Here is a 20788-nt window from a genome sequence, read left to right as displayed (position 1 = left end):
TCTTCCGTTTTTTTTCTTGTCTTTTTTTTTACTTCCAGGGCAAGCACCGAGACAACACTCCCTATGGGGAATATGGAGGCTGGTACAAGGCCTGCAAAGTCAACAGGTGAGTCACAGGACTATCTTCACACACACAAACACATGTTGTGTGTCCAAGCTTTAGGCTCACATTACATTGAATTGTGGTCATGTCCTGAGACTAATCCTCATCTGAATCATAATTATTATTTGCTTAACCGTGACCTACACTGTTACCTTTACCCAAATTTTGTGCCCATGTGCTTTTTAGAACTAATATTGAAGGATTTTGTGTTTTCAAACTCTTTTTTTGGCACTGTTCCTGTTCTGATAAAGCTCAAAAGCTTACTAATACTATTCAACAAAGCTCAAATATTGTCCTGTTAATGTGATTTTTTTGCTGTATCCATACTTGCTTAAATGAGTTTATAGATTCAGCATCAATTAGTATTTGATTTTCTTTCGACATCCCTAGTACAGGCTGCAGTTTTCTGTCCCCACAGTGTGATGAATGTCAGCCCACAGGGAGCTTAAAGGCTGTGTGTTCAGGAGGAGACCAAACAAATGTGACAAGTGTACACAAGAAAAACAGGTTTGGTCGTAGTAATAGGTGCGAAGCTGAGGCTGAGTTCCCATGTTGTATAAACACGGCAAAAACACTGGTACCACTGGTATTACAATGTTACAATACTTAAAATTTCAAACTCTATTTCAATACTAAGGAAAATGATACAGATTCTGAGACCATAATGATAATAAAAACACTCTTTCTTTAAGCAATAGAGTGTGATTGTCAGTTTTAAATAAGAGTACCATTAAATAAGTGTACCTCATATTACCGTGTGGTCTTCTGTTTAACCCCTCAGTCGTCCTGGTAGTTTCCATAGTGGTCCATGGATGTGTACTAGTCTATGTGGTCTTACACTTCTGCATACTTATACTTTTATACTTAGACTTGTACAGACACTTATACTTAAACAGCTCAAGACCATATTTCAAGGTTAATTTCTGTCCTTTGAATGTGACTTTTTAGTATCAAATATATTTTAGCTCAAATATTTTTTCTACTTTCGAACTAACGATCTATCTAGCTTAACTAACGATAAAAACATTCACATTTATACCTCACTGCACGAGGAGCGACTGTGACATTGGTATTCTTGGTCATACGCTTTGAAAGCTGCACGCGTAAGGACTCATGTTACCACTATAACTAATCATTTGGTTTGGAATTCTTGCAGCCTCCCTGCTCCATGTGCAGTCTGAGCGAGGCATTAATAATGTTATAATGCAAATCTTTGAAGGTCTGCATTATTCAGGCTTTTTAAACTATAGACTTGTATAGGCTAATAGCTTAGGTATTTGGGTAATATGTTGTATAAAATAGACTTATTTATAAAAAGAGTAGATGTGGGGAGGGTTTTTAATTTCTGTATTAAGTAGGGATGTAACTATATCCAATGCAATGTAACTATATCTCTCGGTACAGTATTTTCACATTATACATCTCACGGTATGGTATTTATTGCGATATTTTGTGGAGGCTAACAAAACTGTGAATATGCTACATTTTTCTCTTAATATGCCTTGACAAGACTTAATAAGATTTGTTCCTTCATGTAGTCTGCACTGAAATGAAGCAAAGGATTATGGTCTATATTGTTCACTCTGTTTTTTAGCTATTCCTGCACCATTAATTATTTATTTAAGCGAAGTGACTTATAATTCAATATATTGTGGTGGTCCATGATATTATTGTGAGAACTCTGATGATAAGATATCACGATATTTGTTGTTGTTACATCCCTAGTATTAAATTATTTAAGTTAAGTTTAAGTTATATGTCTCAATGTACACTGACTTCTTAATAAATATATTGAAAAAATATGGGTAAGTAAGTAGAAGCAACTCCATTGCTGTTTCTGTGTCTTATCTTGAAATAAATGTTATGTTTCCCAAAAATGGCTACATCGTTAGTTTTGACTTTCAGTATTCATGCCATTATTAGCACACTAATAAGTTTGTGTGTTGATTCCAGCCCCACAGTGAACACCACCCTGAGGAACTTGGGGGCCCTCTATCGCAGACAGGGCAAACTGGAGGCAGCTGAGACTCTGGAGGAGTGCGCCGTCCGGTCCCGTAAACAGGTCCGTGCTATTTTAAACTGATCTACCTGCATGATTATAAACCCTGAAGTGTGTTTTTACTATTCCCCAATGTTTTAAATGTATATCCCTCGGTCTGAAGTGTCAATCTCATGTTATTTTTCCCTCTCTTTACAATGCATGGGATCCAGAGCAGCACAGTAAGTGGTTCGTCTCTTTGAATCTAACTCTGGGATTCTCAACTGGTGGATTAGGGCACAGGCATATTTGCTTAGAGATTTTGAACTTAATAGAAGTATACAGTATTGTGCAAAGGTAAAAATCAACATAGCTTACATTTAAAATACATTTAAAATAAACCTCTCATCTCAAATCTTTCATGTAAGTGTTACATCAAAGTTTTTAATATTTTTTGTAAGTTTTATCTCAAAGTTCAAAAAAGTATTGACTCTTCCTTGTGTTAGTGGGAAATCTGTCTGTGAATAACTATCATGAGCACCCAGCGATGACCCAGCAGATCTTGAGCCCAGATTGTGGTCAGAAGCTGAAGCATTAGGTTTTGTAAAACACAAAACTGAAGAACATTTTTACTCCTAAAACTCTTGCACAATAATGTAGTTTAAATTTTATTAGTTAATATTGTGTACCGTATTTTCCGGGCTATTAGACGGGCTCTTAAGCCTCTAACCCCATCAAAAAACGACCGTGCACCCCGCAATCCAGAGCGCCCTATACACAAATCTACTCGGGTGTCCCAGCACGACTTCAGTACAACTACAAAGCCGCACCACCCACACGCAAACACGCATGGAGCAGACGCCGACCGCGCAGCGAAACACACCCGCACCCACACTCATCACTCCACGCTGACGAGGAACGGACCAGAGGAACGAACCGAAAACGCGAGTACAATGTTCCACTCTGAGCCACAACTGAACAACTGAGTCACTGCGAACACGCCAACAATCCAGCGGTTGCCAAACAAAGTCCGACTGACCCATCGAACTGTTGTGTTTCGTTTAAAGTCCAGTGCGGTTTATTTGTGAAAAAAGTTTGAAAATAGACCATTTAATGGCAGTGCATCTCATAATCCAGAGCGCCTAATAGCCCGTAAAATATGGTACATGCAAGGCAAAGCTGGTGTTAACTTCTGTCCAAACAAAATGATAGACTTAAAGGTGATCTATGTAACTTTTCTGGTCCTTTACCTGCTTGTCTCCATGGAGATAGTATCCCTAGAATGTTGCACTGTATGGCATTAGAGACATAGATGTATTTTTGAGCAACAAAGACATCTATAATTGATTAAATGTACATTGAATGCCATACTGTGTAACTTTCCAAGCAAACCAATAAAATCTCCATGGACGCATGCATTTGGCACAGTCCCCACCGGAAAAGTTACGTAGTGCACCTTTAACCCATTGACACCAGATGCTGCGCAGCGCAGCGCTGAGTCCCCTGTCCGGATTGTCTGGTGATTAGCGTAACTGGTAAAGGCGGGGCCACACCTGGAAGCATGGGGGGCGTGTCCTCCTCTCGCTTCCTTTCACTCCCATAGAGAGACGCAAAACTGCCAGAGCTGTATTGTCGCGTTAAACCTTCTTTATCGTGGCGTATTATTTCTCTATTGAAAAATAATCCAAATGTATCCCGCACATGTTCCCATCAAGACCTGGTTTGAAGTAACAAACGTTGCGCTTTACTGCAGCGCATGAACGCGCTCAACCACTTGATCTGTTCGCTGTTCCAGACGCTCCTATAACAGGTGCCATATCGCTATGTCATGTAACAAATGAACATGGTCAAACACAAATGTTGTCCGTGTCTTCACTGTCATTGTCACTGTCAGCATTTTTGTGTTGCAGTAAAGCGCAACGTTTGTTACTTCAAACCAGGTCTTGATGGGAACATGTGCGGGATACATTTGGATTATTTTTCAATGGAGAAATAATACACCACGATAAAGAAGGTTTAACGCGACAGTACAGCTCTGACAGTTTTGCGTCTTTCTATGGGAGTGAATGGAAGCGAAAGGAGGACACGCCCCCCCACGCTTCCAGGTGTGGCCCCGCCTTTACCAGTTACGCTGATCGCCAGACAATCCGGACAGGGGACTCAGCGCTACGCAGCATCCGGCGTCAATGGGTTAAAAACATACTATATGACGACCCCAGTTGAGAATATCTTAACATAGTGCCTCTGTAATTTCCACTTCTTCACCCTCATTTCACGGCTTCTTGTCTTTTCTTTTCACTTTTTTTCTAAGTGGGAGCAATTTCATGAAGGTTTTTTTACAAGCAGCAAACTAATACCCGTTTAAAAAGACTAATAGAAATAATACAAATTGAACTAACTGAGGTGGGCTGACAATCAAGGGTGTCAACATGGTTAAAATCCAATTCATTATCACTATTGTCACTGCCACCAACAGGAAAAGAGAATACTGCAGGGGCTTAAGAAGGTAAATATACTGTTGTTTTAAGCTGCTCATTGCTCCTAGTAAAAATGTTAAATCATTATTAGCTGATACTTAGACTGAATTAGTGACTTGATTTTACCAATTTACTCTACCAGTCAAAAGTTTTTTTTTATTTTTGTTTCTTTCTTTCCAAGATTAAAGATTAAAACTGAATGAAAACTTCTTAACTAAAAATAACGCCTTTAAAAAATAACTACGATACATCTTGACCCCCAAAAATTCTTCCATCATAGAATATTTATTGTGACATGCCTGATTCTTAATAAACTATTCATTATGATTCAAGCCCAAATCTTTTTCTGTAGTTTTCTGCTTGTTCATCAACATTGACTTGAGAATATTTACTTTGACATAAACAGAATTTTATTATGTTTGCTTGTGCCAATGTCAAGGTCATTTTGAAATTAAACCTTGTGAGTTAACAAAGAAACATGAAACAAAATATTGATATAATCGTATTTCATTTAACAGTGCACTCATCGTCATCGCCGCCTTCAGCTCTTTTTACCTTTTTACTTTTTGCTCTTTTGATTTCTGAGCCCTGTGTCTTGTGTGTTTGTTCAGGGCCTGGACCCGAGCCGTGTGGTGGAGATCCTGAGGGATTCGGAGGGCGAGAGGCGGAGGAGCCGTGACAGTCTGACCAGCGTTAAGTATGAGAGCGGCTCTGAGACCGGAGAGGAAGTGAGTATGGGCGTCGAGTGGAACGGGGTGAGTACAAATCCACTACTGAGTCAAACTAAAATCATAAGAATACACAGAGAATCACTCAAAGGACAAGGGAGTGTTTACATGAGAGAGCGAGCGCCGACTGGTACAAACACTTTTAAAGGTGCAGTATGTAACTTTTCTGATTAAAGCTGCACCACCTACTTATTATTTTTATATTTATATACTGTATTTTACCCGGATTGAGATAAAAATCTGGTTTTCTTTGAAGGGTAACTGCTATTATTGAACTATGAAATCTTTTATAAACTCAAACCCAAACTGACTATTAGTTGAAATTATTTTGCTTGCTTTTTGATTGAAAAAAATTACTCTATTAATTTTGCCAGAGTATCCAACAAACCCAGTAGCACTGATTACAAACTATAAGATTCCTTAGACATTTTCTGGACCTACACCAGTATGAATTGATGAACCCATTACACTGTATGCTGATTTTGTTATAAAGGTTTGCATAATACATTTGTCTCTGAACAGAAATACAAGTATATCTCCAGCTAGATTTGAGTTGTATCCTTATATTTTTAAATACAAGCTCCTCTCCTAAAGATCCTCTCCAGTCATATTGATGGATTATTTGTACCAGTCGACCTTTTGTCTCTTCTCTCACTCTGGTCCTTTCTGTGTCTCCTGTGACTCTCTGAAGCTGATTGAGTGTCTTGGCATGTGTTTATTTTGTTTTATTTTGACCCCAGTTTCATGTTTGCTGCCTGATGTTAATGTTGTGTTCTGTAATAATGATAATACCTTGTTGTGGTTGTAACGCTCCAGCTCAGATCTGGGCAGTAACTCAAAGGCACAAGCTCATATTACGGCAACTGGCAACATTTTTTTTCTCTATGTTACCCTGTAATTAGCCCAACTTATTATGAAACGTGAATACAAAACCCCAGCAGAAGACGTCAGGCCTGCATCTCTGACACTGTGAAAAAGTTAACAATTTATAACAAGCAAAAAATGTATATTGTATTCATAGACTGTATATATAAATGGACATAGCTCTCGAGTTATACGCCGTGTTTCAAATAGGAAGTTCGTGTGCGGCTCTTCCGGCTCCTTCTTACCCTGACTCCCATTGACTTACACCTGAATATTGTCGTTCCTCTCTCTGAAACTGCTGCTGTGAGCCCCATCATTTTGGTCCTAAAATAACCGTATTAATCTGCTCTACATGATCTTGGTGGGGGGTTTTTTTTTTCGCTATTTTGTCCATCAAAAAAATCCTATTCATAATATAAAGCCTGGCTCCAAATTGGCTCTTGTAACCATGAGCATCATGAGCTTCATTTGAGTGGCGCTGAAGTCCATTTTTTATGCAGTCTATGCTTGTATAGTGGTAAAGCTGATAAATAAAGTAAATTTGAGCACAAAAATGACTGGATATAGTGAGACACTGGATATAAGTGTACAGACAGTTTGAGGGTGACAGGTTAAGAATTGCGAAACACAAAAAGTCTTGCTTAATAAAGGTCCTTTAGCAAGCCATATACTTGTTTTATTGTGCATTAAGTAACTAACAAAAGCTGAAACTTTGTAGCTATAATGGTGAAACTAGGAACAGATAGAGCAAGATCTCCAGATAATAAACCTTAATGGTCCTCATCGTATTACTGTCTCCTAACAATGTCCACCCAGCTCTGTTACGTCCAGCACATTTGTCCCCGTCTCATTTCTGCCTCGTTTCGCCCTTAGCCCCAGCACAGCGCTCCCCATAGACTGTTCTCCTCTTTCTCTATTAAGGTCATAATATCGAAGAAGTGTCTTGGTGTGCAGCTACAGCTCTGTATGAAAAGCCCCCTGGACATGGTTACATAAGACGTAGTTAGAGTCAGGAAAGGGCTGGACCACTTTTGAGGTATTTCAGATATTTTGATCTTGTAGAGACACTTTTAAATAATGAAAATGGTGAGAATCAAGAACGTTTGCGTAGGTAAAAGACTAAATATGTGGACTGTACTGCATTCCTAACTGTGAGCGATGATCTGACTTGTAAATTGGCCTGGTGGCGTCATCCGTTTTTCTCAGTGGAGATAGAAAAATGTTATTCCAGACTGTGAAACATTCTCGTGAACCATGCACCTTTAAATAAAGTTGTGATTTTTATGAATTATTTTAGTTTCAGCCAGCGATGTTGCCGTGCCTAATACTGAGCTATGCCTTTTACTAATGTTACCGAACATGCATGTAGCGTGTTACAGCTCTAAATGTGTAAGCTAAACAGGCTGCGTTGTAACTCCTAACCTGCTTATGGATAACATATTAAACTGAGTGGTGAATGCTTTAACAGATGCCTTAAAACTGCTTACTCCAGCTATTTCACCAAGCATGTGCTGGCATGTGCATTTGACTGTGTTGGTGCTTCCTTGTGCTCTGTGTATTTTATGTTGTAAAATGTTTAAAACTATATATTTTTTTGAGTTTTCATCTTATGTTAATATCCATCCATCCACTCATTACTGAAGTTCATAACAGGGCTGTGTCTAAAATCTTCTGTTCTGTGGTAATATATACTAAGGTAGGTCTGGGCAATATGAGGGAAAAAGCATGATTTAAAAACAAATACAATGGCTTTCTATATTAATGTTCAGTAATATAGCAATGTACACTTTAATCATCGCTGTTTATCACACAAAATAGTCAAATGTCTTCCTACAAAGTTTGAACTCTTGATTAAAAACCAAACAAGCATATCATTGACGATTGGACTAAATCTCAATCTTGGTTCAAATTCATTAAATTGCCCAGCCCTACTAAGAGACCTGTCTTCACCTGAGAGAACTGTCATCATTTTGCCAAAGTCCAATGTTTTATTCATGCAGACAGCAGCTAATTTAAGGCTCACCTCATGAGTTTTGAGACGCACGAAAAGGAGACTGCAGTTTTGCTGAAAATGCCCTAAAAGGATTTGCAGTTTGCAATATAGAAAATGTTAGTAAAATGGCTGATACAGCATGTGCAAATGACAGAAATGCTCTCACATCAAGTTAACCTAAGCAAACGGTAATAATATTTTAAAGCAGAGATGTCAGACTCAGACCCAGGGGCCAAAATAATTATATTTGGCCTGCGAGATCATATCAAATATGTATTAGAACTGGCCCGCCGGCTATAATTAGGCTATAGAGACATTATTATAGAGAGACATTCTGGATTTAGTGTTTAAGCAAAACTATTCGTAAACATGTATTTTAATAAGAAAGGGTTTAATATTACATATCTTTACATATCTTAAAAGAAGAAAAAACATGCAGATTTTGACATTTTTCAATAAATATTTAGTTTGGCTCACGACTAGACTCAGGTTTTAATGTTGGCCTTCTGTGAATTTGAGTTTGACACCCCTGTTTTAAAGCCTTATCATCAATTTTTTCCCAACCTCAAGATCCCTATAGTTCCAACACTTGATTCTGGTGAAATAGTTAATTAATAATTCACATATTGAGCTTTTTTGTTTGATGCAGTGTCATAAAAAAAAAGTAAATTGCCACAACTAGCAGACAGTAGCCAGTAGAAAGAGACTAGTCAAGCAAAGCAGAGAAAATAAACATGCTTTTATGAAAAAAAACACAGATATGGGTATGTTTTTGATGTGACAATTTGACAATTCTGGACAGACTTAATGATTTAAAATGTAATTGTTACTCAAATATTCAAACCAGTTTTCTCACGATGTATTGACACTACTTGATTTTACACTAATTTTGCACTTATATTGTACACTGCCCCACGTCTCGCCACCACCCTCTCCTTGTTAATCTCATGCTTATGTTTAATATTGCATGCGTACGTTGTGCTCTGTGCTGTAGATGCTTTTTTTGTCGCATGCTCCGTCCTTTTCTTTAGTTTCTGGGTCACTAACCTCAAATCTGAACTCTTGTGATCGCTCCCTCGCCTTGACAACCAATCAGCCTTTTCAATCAGAGCTGCTCTTCACTCAGTGGATTGTACTCCTCCTCTGCACCTCTCATCTCACACTAGTAGATTAGCAGGGTTGGGATTTTATTGTAATGATTAGGTAAATGCAGATGATGTATTTTTAATCATTTAATCTATCTTTAAAGCTCCTACATTGTGTATTAGTCAAATTATTAAAACAGCTTGCATTGGAAATTGGTAAATGTAGTATGTATAGAAAACAATTATAAGTAATATTTTAATATATTTCTGCTTACAAAACACTGGTTGCCATGAAGGACGATGGATCCATACATGTTTTTTTTAACTGATCGAAACCGTTGCCGTTGACGTCTAAAAATAAAAACTCAAAATGCCTATAAACAAGAAGCTGAAACTTATGAATCAAACATAGAATTCTGACTTTTAGAAGGACTGAATCATGAACCATTTATAACACACATTATTAAAAAAGTCACTTTGGTATAACAGAGTATCTTTAGTAGTGCATTGCAAAGTTATCTGCATTTTAGTGCTGACTGCTGCAGATGTCCCTGTCTGCAGAGATGGGGAAAGAGCCAACATCGAGGGCGCTCTGTTTTAATGTGGAGAAAAGGAAAAGCTGCTGTGTCACTGCAGCACCACCCACCTGCTCCAACACCACCCACCTGCTCCCAATGCAGAGACACCGGCTCGGCTCACACCAAAACGCAGCGCTTATTTTAGAACTGTACATGTATAGCTGGATTAAGATGTAATAAATAAATGTAATTATCACAATTATTTAAATCACTTTTGAAAAGTTACTGAGCTTATTATGGGAGAGAAGAAGGTGCATTAGTGTGCCTAAAATAGAGAGAACAAACAGATGAAATGAAATACGTGGGTGTTGTGTCTCACTGTTGTAAACATTCTGTCCAGGTACAAAGGTACAATCTGCTGACAACTTTTCCAGCAGACTGCATATCCTCAGAAACATAATTTATGACAAAAGCGTGTTGTTATGCCATATGGTGACACAGCTTTGCAAGAATCACAAGCTTAAAGTAGTTTAGTCGAATCAGAATCCTCAAAAGTTTGAAGAGCAACTCAAAAAGCTAAAGATTTTCATGCTTTTACTGGAGATAAAGAAGAACATTGTATTGGATTGTGTAATTTGTAGAGCTCTAGACTGACAGTTCTTATCTGCCGCAGGATCAAAACCTCAATGATGTAGGAAATTTCAACATTAAACCAACAAATTACACATATGAGCAAGATAAGCATAACATACTCATGGGTTTCAGCTTCCTGTTATGACTTTTCACCATTTATGAGATATATTTTGCTTTAAATTCTTAATATCTACTAGCCTGATTCATCAGCCTGGTTTTAATTCATTTCATTTCGTACAAACTGTCTGACCTTGCCGTGTTAAAATTCGTTCGCTCGATGGGAGGAGGGTAGCTTTTATCATACCAGTCGCTGCTATTTGGTTGTGATGTATGTAATGCGCTGCTAATGGGGCTAAGTGGTATATTAAACTTTTCCCAAATCCCGTAGGAAGGATGACAATAACGTCTTTCCCCTTGATAAAATTCACCAAACATTCTCTTTATTCCGTCTTTAAATCCTCAATCTGGGGAATCATTGACAACACTGAATGTATGGCTCTTCGCTGATTGGCTGGTGCCCGAACTCGCACTTCCAGGGTTTTTGCGAACTGTCTATTGTATTTTGATTCCTGACCTAGTCACTGGAGAGAAATGAAATTGAGCGGAGGCACTAGGTGGCGCCAGCCTGGCTAAATAACTACAGCAAAAGTACAAATTTTAAGTTATTCTGAAACCCATGGATAGCCTGTATGAGTTAGAAGATCAAAAAGCTTGGTAATTTAATATTTTTAATGTATGGTAAGTAATCAATTATAAAAAATCTAGTTTTAAATCCCAACCCTTGTAGCACTTAGCCTTACAAATGTGTGCTGTTTGTCTGTTTGCCTATCTCTATCTCTTTCTTTTATCAGGCCTAAGCCATCAAGATTATTCCTCCATCCTTCTCTTCTTCTCCCAACACAAAAGTCAATCGGATGTGCGCCCCCTTTTGGCCTCTCTGAGCTCCTGTACCATTCCTCCCGGTGCCCCTGTCCCGGCAGACACACACACGGCTCACCTATGCCCCCTGGTGGTTGTCTCCTGTCACTGCTCCATTGGCATCTGCTGCTGCTGCTGCTGCTGTTGGGACGTTTGGTCTTTACAAATCTGCCCTCTCTCTCTCTCTCCTCTCTCACATTCTTCTCACTAACTCTTGTGTCGTTCACGTTTGTAAAAATGACTAGTTTAGAGTAATTAAAGGGATAGCCCAGTTTTTTGTAATTATGATATCTGTGGAAATTGGTAGCTAAATTTTCTTGCAAATAAAAATTTAATGACTGCAACTAAACAAAAGAGCAGTGCTTATCTACAAGTAACTTCATCTAACATTGCATGAGAATACTTTGTGGATTCCTAACTTTAATATTTTACAATTAAAATCTGTGTTTCTTTATCCTTGGGTAATAGTTACAAAACATAAACACCGTTGCCATGGTAATTAACGATTCAAAACTATCCTAACTAATATATAGATACAGAAAAGAGAAATTATCTGACCGAGGAAACCCGTATGTCCAGTGTTTTCATTCACCAAATCATACAATTATAATAAAACAACATTGTAGCTTTAAAAATGACAAAAATTAAAACACAAAATCCTGGACTATCCCTTTACGTAATCATTGTGTGTGTAACCATTATGAACTATGAGAATTCACTCACACATGTCATTAGTGAGGTTCATTGTAAATGTAAAAAAACAGTGTAATATATAAGACTAAGATGTCATAGTTACCATAGACATTTCTCCATAAAACTCGCATCTAGTGTCAAAATAGGTCAGTATTTATTTAACTTTTATTGGTTTTAAGTTACAGCCAAATTATATTAACAAGAGGTGGCTTTTAACTTGTGCCTGTATTGGGTCAATATTATATTACTTTTATCAAATGCCTAAACTATGGTACTGTATATGAAACAAATTATTATTATTATTATTATTAATATTAAACATTATTTTAGTCGATAAGACGAGAGAGTTATAAGAAAGGGAGGTTGGTGTTTTTATAGATCGTTTATTTGAAATTTTGTATGATTTTGTTTACATTTTTTGGTATTGCTTTTTATGTTTTGTGGCTGAATAAATATGCAGGCGTTTGATTGCAATGGCATACTGTAGCTATGGTGACGTTGCCGTGGTTACTGTAACTATAGATACAGTGGGGAACATCGCATTGGATTAATCACCGAGGGGTAATAAAATAATAAAGGGACAAAGGCGGGCCCCAGCATGATAATACCAAGTCAAACTACATAATTTTTTAAGCTGCTAATCTAATTCTAGCAGTTTTAAGTATTAATTTCAACTTTAAAGTCACTCCATGTAATATTTTACCCAAAAAATAGAGCCTTTTCAATTGTCTCCAGCTATAATATTCCACAATTTACTGTAAAACACATAGACATTCATTATATTTCCTATATTATAATTATTTCTCTGGTTAAACTTATTTATGTCCAAGGAGAATTTAAGTATCTTCGTATTTCCTCCACCTCCAGAAAGTTACACGGTGTTGCTTTAAAGTCAGATCTGAGTCAACTCTACAACAATCAAACAAATCAATTAAAAATATTGAAGTTTACATTTTAAAATGATCTGTTTCCCCTACTCCTCATTGTCTCTGCGGTTAATGTAACCATGGCGACGTCTCCATTGTGCCGTCTTCATAATTCGCTTTAACGTCCTTGGGTTTTTCAATGGTTTTCAACACAAAAAGTTCACACATTTCAAAGGGAATCAGCAACACGAGCTGAAGAGACTGTAAAAGCAGGAACACGGAGCACAGATACTGGCACAAGAACGTTTTAGATATAAATATTTGGTTTCAATGGTGTTCGATATCTTACCTAGTGTCCCATTTACTGTTCGCTAGATCATAGTTCAAGAATTCAGGCTCCTGTACTGTGAAGTTTAGGTTATATAACATGTAAATTGAAGTAGATTTGTGGACAAGAATGCAGAGTCGTAAACATTTGCTGGGGTTTATTTGGTGAGAATTCAAATGAGAAAAGGCCCTTTGAGATTTCTTTTCTATTTGGCCTCAGTCGTACCATATGGCAACCAAAATTTGATTTTTCTTGAGGACCAAAACACCAAATTATAGCATAAATAATTTGGCCACCATGTTCAGTTCAGTATTTTAAGAACATATCAGCATTACACTTCAAAGTTTGATTTGAGCGTGTCCCTTTTCAATGAGGTCGACATATGGAAGTTATGTCTGCTTGCCTTCTCAGCACAAAATAAAACGCAAAACTTTAACAATTTCACTGTAAAGTTAATTACTTAGTACCTTTTAACATTGTGTGTCTATACAATTAAGATTCTCTGATAAATAGCCTAATTAAACTATTAGGTTAAGATATTTTTGTCTTTTAAATCTCAAAATGTACCACTACATTAACTTTCTACGTGCAGTTTCCTGTCCTAATTGAATGAAATAGGCCAAAGATGTTCATTTTGTCTTATATACTTTAACTTCTTGGGTTCTTTTTAAAGACAAAACCGTAAAGTGTATTTACTTTGTTGACATGTTTCGGCTGCTCGCTGCAAGCCAACTTCAGAACTGTCCCCAGTGTTGGTGGTGACGTGTCGTATATCAGCTCTTGTTACTTCCGCCATATCAGACCACTGCAAAAGAAATAACCACATTCTGGATTTGACGGGGCTCGGGTCATTGGATCGGAAAACAACAAGTTCAAAGGCTGGATCAGGGAGGCCACTGAAATGAGGAAACGAGGCCTGGACAGCATTAACCGTGATGACGACGCTTCTTCCTTTCACACCTGGGACACCCTCCTCCAGAGAACACCGGCGACGGGAGGCGTGGTCAGTCTGAGCGACCTGCGGGTCCATCAGGTCTGACCACGCCTACAGGAAGTAACAACAGCTGATATACGACACGTCACCATCAACACCGGCCACACTTCTTTTTTTTTTTTTTTTTTTTTTTTTTTTTATAATTTGTCAAGTTTGAGGGATTGGATACCCAGCACAACCACTACAAGACAGACTTAACTAAACACGCATACAAAAAATAAAAAAATAAAAATAATAATAATAATAAACTAATTAATAATAATAATTTAAAAAAATGTGTGGGGGGGTTGTTTGTAGTACAGAGTTTCTCAATGCAGTGTTTGCATCTGTGTATTTACATTTTAAGGCTGTCAAATCAAATTTACTTTTATATATTTCCTATTCCCTTCCCGTATTTTTCATTCGTTTGTTTTTGGTCACACTTCTGAAGATGGCTTGCAGCAGCAGCAGCCGAAACATGTCAACAAGATAAATACACTTTACTGTATTGTCTTTAAAAACAACCCAAGAAGTTAAACTATGACTGAAATAGGATTAAGGTAGTATTTCTTCCATCTTCACAGTACAGGGCCCTGATTTCTACAGTAGTTTTAGTGTGTACTTGTGTAACGTGCTTCAGTCACAGTGTCCACTCTGGTTTACCCGTAAACGGTTAATGCATTTTGAACACAAAGCTCAATAGAGTGTCTTGCCTTTTTCTCACAAAATTGTAAAACATTTGGTGATTTCTTTGTGCTTATTCCAGCCACTAAAATCCCAGTGTTTCATATCAGATGTTATTTGAACTAACTGAATGTAATTATGGACTTGTAATTGTAAGGCTGTATACATAGATCACTATTATGGCTCTCTTGGTATGCTATTTGCCTTCTCCATTCCTTTCGATGATACACCTATCTCTTCAATGCAAAATAAGTGACTATGTTGATCACATAAATGACAATATTGTGTTAGTGGAATGCTTATTTATTGAGCTGTCTATTTCAGCGTATATATACATAGTGTGGCTTCAGTTACCTAAAGTGGACGAGCATTAATGGTAAGGTCTATAAGCACTATTGTAGAAAGTAGGACTGCGTTAAATATGTACCATTCTGCATTGTGAAGACTATTGCATTGACACTTGTTGGTATTCTCAAATAAAGTTTTTCATTTGTGAATCGTGTCTGTTTTGATCCAAATGTAGTGGCTCATTTTTACATAAAAACGTTCCCTCTGCTGGAGGTTAAGATGCACGTATGAAACTTATGTTCTCTTCGTTATGAGTGGATGGATGGTAACTTTAATTTTTACATTTAAGACACACCTTTACAGCCACATCTGCTTAGTTAATACTTTGATAAACTAAAGCTGCACAAGGTAACTTTTCTAGTCAGTCTGCCAACAACTCACCTCCATGACGATTATAGTTCTTTGCCTAAAATGTTTCACGCCATGGCATTTATTCATTTTTTTAATAAATATAAAACGTGTATTCTTACTGTGAGCTGGGTCATCTCTCCACAGAATTGACTTGTAACTAATTAAGCAAGTGGCAAAACATGGATAAGTTTAGTGCTATATAAAAAAATTAATTAATTAAAAAAACACTATTGAGGCAAAGAAGTGGATGTCCATCAACCAGAAAAGTTACATAGTGCACCTTTAAAACAGTAAAATATTAAAGAATGTACCGTATTTTTCGAACTATTCGCAATTTGTTTTTTTTATGATTTGGGTGGTCCTGCGACTTATAGTCCGGTGCGACTTATATATGTTTTTTTCTTCTTCATTTTTTAGCTGGAGCGACTTATCGCCCGAAAAATGCGATATTTATAGATGAATAGCATTAAGCATCTGTGTCTCATTACAAAAAAACCTGGCTGTTTATCTGTGTGTGATCTGAAAATTAAAAGTGGGAATTTAATATTTTGTTTGCAAACTGATTTCACGTGTGCAGTGTTGTAGTGCAGATATCTTGAAGTTGCGCGTTTGTCCCCAGGATGGCAGCGGTGCTCTTCAGCGCAGTGGTTCTCTGGGAAAGTTGAGAGACGTCCTGAGGCGCAGCAGTGAACTTTTAGTGAAGAAACTCCAAGGCAACGGGCCGCCTGAGCCACGAAACACCAAGTAAGCACTGGAGCACGAAGGGTTAAACGCAAACATACCTGAGACTGAGACTTAGACAAACTTTATTGATCCTCAAGGGAAATTATTTGGGCACATCTGCTCACACATCACATTATAATATGATAACAAAGAGCAAAAATATAAATAGTAGGGTGTAACGATATCCAAGTCTCAGGATACGATATTGTCACGGTATGAACCTCACGGTACGATATTTATTGCAATGTCGTGGGAAAGCTCACAATATGTTGGTTAGGCTCACGATTAGAGATGTAACAATATCCATATCTCTCTGTATGATATTTTCACGATATACATCTCACTGTACGATATTTATTGCGATATTTTACTACTTTTTCCCTCTTAAAATTCCTTGACAAGACTTAATCCAAAGAACTGAGACTTAAAAGTGCTTAGAACTGTTATTTCCTTCTTGTAGTCTACACTGAAATGGAGCAAAGGATCATGGTCTATGTAGTTCCCTCTGTTTTTTTAGCTATTACTGCACCATAACTCTTAATTTATGCAAAGAGACTTGTAATTCGATATATTGTGATGGTCCACGATATTATTGTGAGAATTTTGACAATATGATATCATGATATTTCAGTTTTTGTTACATCCCTAATAAATGGTAATAATAATAAAACCATTTAAGACAGAATAAGAGCGGGCAGTAGCTCAGTTGGTAGAGCATTAGTCCACTGATCTGAAGGTTGGTGGTTCGAATCCAGTTCTTGATATAAACATCACAAGTTGAGTGGTCAGATCTACTGACTCACAGGTTGGCTGGTGTGATTCCAGCTCCCACAGATGTATGCTGTCGTTGTGTCCTTGGGCAAGACACTTAACCCACCTTGCGTGTGTGAATGTGTGTGTGAATGGGTGAGTGGTTCCTTGTTGTAACGCGCTTTGAGTGCCTTGAAGGTGGAAAAGCGCTATAGAAAAATGTGACCATTTACCGTTAAGGTAATAAGACCTACTTTTAGTCAATTTTTCCATGCCATACATCATGATATTTATAATTATATGATTATTTTTCATGTTACGGTTACATAAATCTTGTCACTTACCGATACATGACCTAATATGGAGTAAACTAATCATTTAGGTCGGTGTTTATCAAACTGTGGTACACGAGCTCCTCCAGGTGGTATGTGGATTCTTCTGCAGCTCAAATTCTTTAATCAATTTAATGTGTTCTTTTTGACTACGCTTTGTTTAGAATTAGAATAGCAATAGTGTAATCCAATTTTAGACGCAGAATTAGCCTTAGATTTAGTGACAAAAGGAGAAATTCCAAGATGTGAAACATATTCGACCAAATAAACTTTTATCCAGCTGACAAATTGAATTTCTCCTTTTGCCATGGATTCTTCTTGGACAACTGAGGGTTTTTTCACACACCTTAGATCTAGTGGCACTAGGAAGGCCAAATATTTTCTTAAGCGGTACTTGGTGTGAAAAGATTGTGAATCGCAAAGTAGATTTTTAATTAGTGGGGTTAGTGTAGAATAGATAATAAAATCAAAAATTGTAATTGTTATTTTATTAGTTCTCCTTATTGGTTCTAATTATTTTTTCCACTCACTATCCTCCACAAAACTTCTACTGTATATTGACTAAACTTTATTTCTCTTCCAACAGCATGAAAAGAGCCGCTTCACTGAATTATTTGAACAAGACCAGCGACGACTCATTCCCGGTAAAAATGTTTGATTCATAAACTCAAATCTTGTACAGTCAGTCTTTTTTTTTTTTTTTCGCTCATTCTGAATCGTCTTCTTTCTCTCAGCCTCGAGGGAGCGGGAACTTCAGGGAGAGCAGAGGCCTGAGCTCCAGCACGGTGGACCTCTACACAGGAAACTAAGCGGTGCATTTTATTATGAGCTTTTAGCATCGACGAGGCACCAACTTCAACACTACCAGACATAATAACTCCTATGGATCAACAAAATCAGACCCAAAGACTTTTCCTTTCAACGACCCAAAGATATGACAGCGATACGAACCATGCTGTTTTTGTTTGTACTTTTTATGAAAATATATACAGCACTGTGCTAAAAAAATAAGATATTCTTGATTTTAAAAAGGCAGTGAACAAAGAAAAGTGTGCCAATGTGCGAAAATGACCTATGCCACCGTAATGATCTTAAAAATAATGCCCAAACTTGGACTTAAACTTCTGTTCAGTCCATGAATCATGAATATCAGTGGTCATACATCGAAAAAATATATAAAAGTGTAAAGTTTTAGTGAGCAGGTGTTCTTTGGAATCACAAGAATTTGATTTTATTTTTTAACTTTGCGTTGCTCTTTTGAAAATCTTCCAAATTGCACAGTACTATGTCATAACTTTGCCATTTTTTTGTCCGTTATCTATCCGTGTTTATTTGTGTAGCTCATTTTATAAAGAAGTTTGATCATCGGTGACATCAGGACATGGCCTAGTTTAAAATACCTCCTCAAGTTTTCAGGAAATTTTGTCTTGCACTTTCACTTTGTTTGGTGAAACCTGTTGCCATAACTACAATGCTGGGTTATTTCCTCTGTGTATTTTAACTTTTGGTGTTTTGTCTTCCTAAAACACTTTTCTCCTTGTGCCATTTTGTTGTTCTAGCTGTGAAGATTTTTGCTTTAAGTTGATATTCAATCTGCAAATGTAAAAATAAGAAAACTTGGCTGGACACATTTTAAGTTGCTGTAATTAGTATTTTTAATTGTTTTTTGCCTGTTGAGATTTTACGGTGATGGTAAAGCTTTGTGATAACAGGGTTGAAAGGTTTTCCTACTGACATGATTTTGGTTCATGTGACTTGTAGCTTGTTGTACAACACTATTTGAAATTAGTCTGCTGCTTCAACGGTTTCTCTTATTACAGAGAGCAAAACGTGATTAATTTAGCTCATAATTTTAGTGTACATAGATCATAATGATACTGACATTGGTCACTTAATTTGACCTGATTTTTTTGTAAATAAATTAAACGTTTGGTGCCATTTGTGATTTGAGCACAACCACATATCATGTTTACAGCAACTAGGAAAACACGTCTTTATTGTGGTAGATGTAGTGGATATTTGCACAGTTAAATGGACGGACCTTGAGTTTTAGATAAGCTTAAAACTGGAAAATTGTGTTTTAATTTTGTTAAAGATGCCAATTGTTCTCACTTTTATTTGTGATATGTTTAGTAGGAGTTTCTAGCAGTTTGTTCATTCACTTGTTTTTTTTTAGTTAGTGGTTTAATCATGACTCATTTACATATGTACCGCTTTCTAATCATGATCAAGGAATAAAAAATTATTTGGTTGTCAACTTGTTTTTTCCTTCAAGTCTGAATTTTGTGTTTGGAATGTTGACTTAAATTAAATGTATGTTAATTAATGCAGCTCACCAGTTTTGCAAATCTTTAAATGTTACGCATTGAACAACATTGTGGCAGAGGGTCTCCAGGGAGATGTTACAGCTTTGCCTGGAATGTTTCACGGTATGGCATTAAACTATCTCCACGAACAGGTGGGACTGTCACGTCACGTTACAGCTCAGAGAAAGAATGCATGTATTTCAAATTATGTTCAAGAAGTGTTTTTCTATTGTTGTCTATGGTTACTGTAGGGCAGGGGTCATCAAACTAAGGCCCACGGTCCGACTCCTGCCCGCCACGCCCCTTTTACTGACCCCCACCACTTGAACTGGCCCTATGAGGCAATCAAAAGTTGTCATGGCTTATTTTTTTAAATTACTACTTATTATTTATATGAAGTATTTCTCTTTATATTTAAACAATTATCTGACATATTTACATTTGCCACCGAAAACTTCACCAACTTTCGAAAGCGAGCGCCTCAGAAGGACGTCACATTTATACATTTTGGAACATTCACTGATTAAAATTTGAGCTTTGATGATAATTGTACTACTGTGTGTAAAAGAGTCCACCAGCGCCTTCATTGTTTGAGGAAATTCTCTTTTTACCATGTAGACAGAACCATGATGACACTGTTCTATAAAACGTTTATGGAATCAATTGGTCTCATGGTTTGGGAGCATCTTTCCTAAAAAAAATAAACTCCCTGAATCAGTTAAATGGGCGAGTGAGGTGATTGTCCATCCTCAGAGCCGCCTGGACTCAAAACAGTTACAGAGGATGTCCCAGAGTATTTTAAAAGACGTGCAAGATCCACTAAACTCAGAGTTTCAGGTGCTTCCCTCTGGTCAGAAGCTTTTAGTCCCAAGATTTAGAACTGTTTTAAAAGGAGCTTTGTTCTGGCTGCTATCACACTTATGAATAAATTGTAATCTATTTGTCTATCGATTTAAGTACATTTGTCTTAGAAAAAATGTGTGTGTGTGTCTTTTATATATTTTATATTTATTGTGTTTTTAGCCAAGAGTGATGGATGAATTTAACTAATTGTTTATGGAACAAAACATTCTGCCCTGGAGCTCTGTAACACTTTGTTTTGTGATTGTGTCTTCATACATGTTATTGGATATAATG

The 20788-nt window shown here is 37.1% G+C and overlaps 1 protein-coding gene across 1 annotated transcript in view; it reads left to right on the top strand.

Moving 5' to 3' along the window:
- The window catches only part of LOC129411613 (kinesin light chain 2-like), a 20290-nt gene extending 688 nt beyond the window's left edge, over positions 1-19602 (top strand). The window contains exons 2-7 of the mRNA XM_055162958.1: positions 39-106; positions 2057-2165; positions 5170-5313; positions 16160-16284; positions 17932-17989; positions 18080-19602. Of these exons, the coding sequence (XP_055018933.1) occupies positions 39-106; positions 2057-2165; positions 5170-5313; positions 16160-16284; positions 17932-17989; positions 18080-18154 (579 nt within the window). The 3' untranslated portion in view covers positions 18155-19602. The remainder of the gene's footprint in view (positions 1-38; positions 107-2056; positions 2166-5169; positions 5314-16159; positions 16285-17931; positions 17990-18079) is intronic.
- The last annotated feature ends 1186 nt before the right edge of the window (positions 19603-20788 follow it).

This window comes from Boleophthalmus pectinirostris, unplaced genomic scaffold (genome assembly GCF_026225935.1).
Source record: "Boleophthalmus pectinirostris isolate CB_2022bp ecotype Guang Dong unplaced genomic scaffold, ASM2622593v1 HiC_scaffold_5, whole genome shotgun sequence".
Classification (NCBI taxonomy): domain Eukaryota; kingdom Metazoa; phylum Chordata; class Actinopteri; order Gobiiformes; family Gobiidae; genus Boleophthalmus; species Boleophthalmus pectinirostris.
The sequence above is the reverse complement of the archived record's forward strand: the minus strand, read 5'-3'. Positions and strand labels throughout refer to the sequence as shown.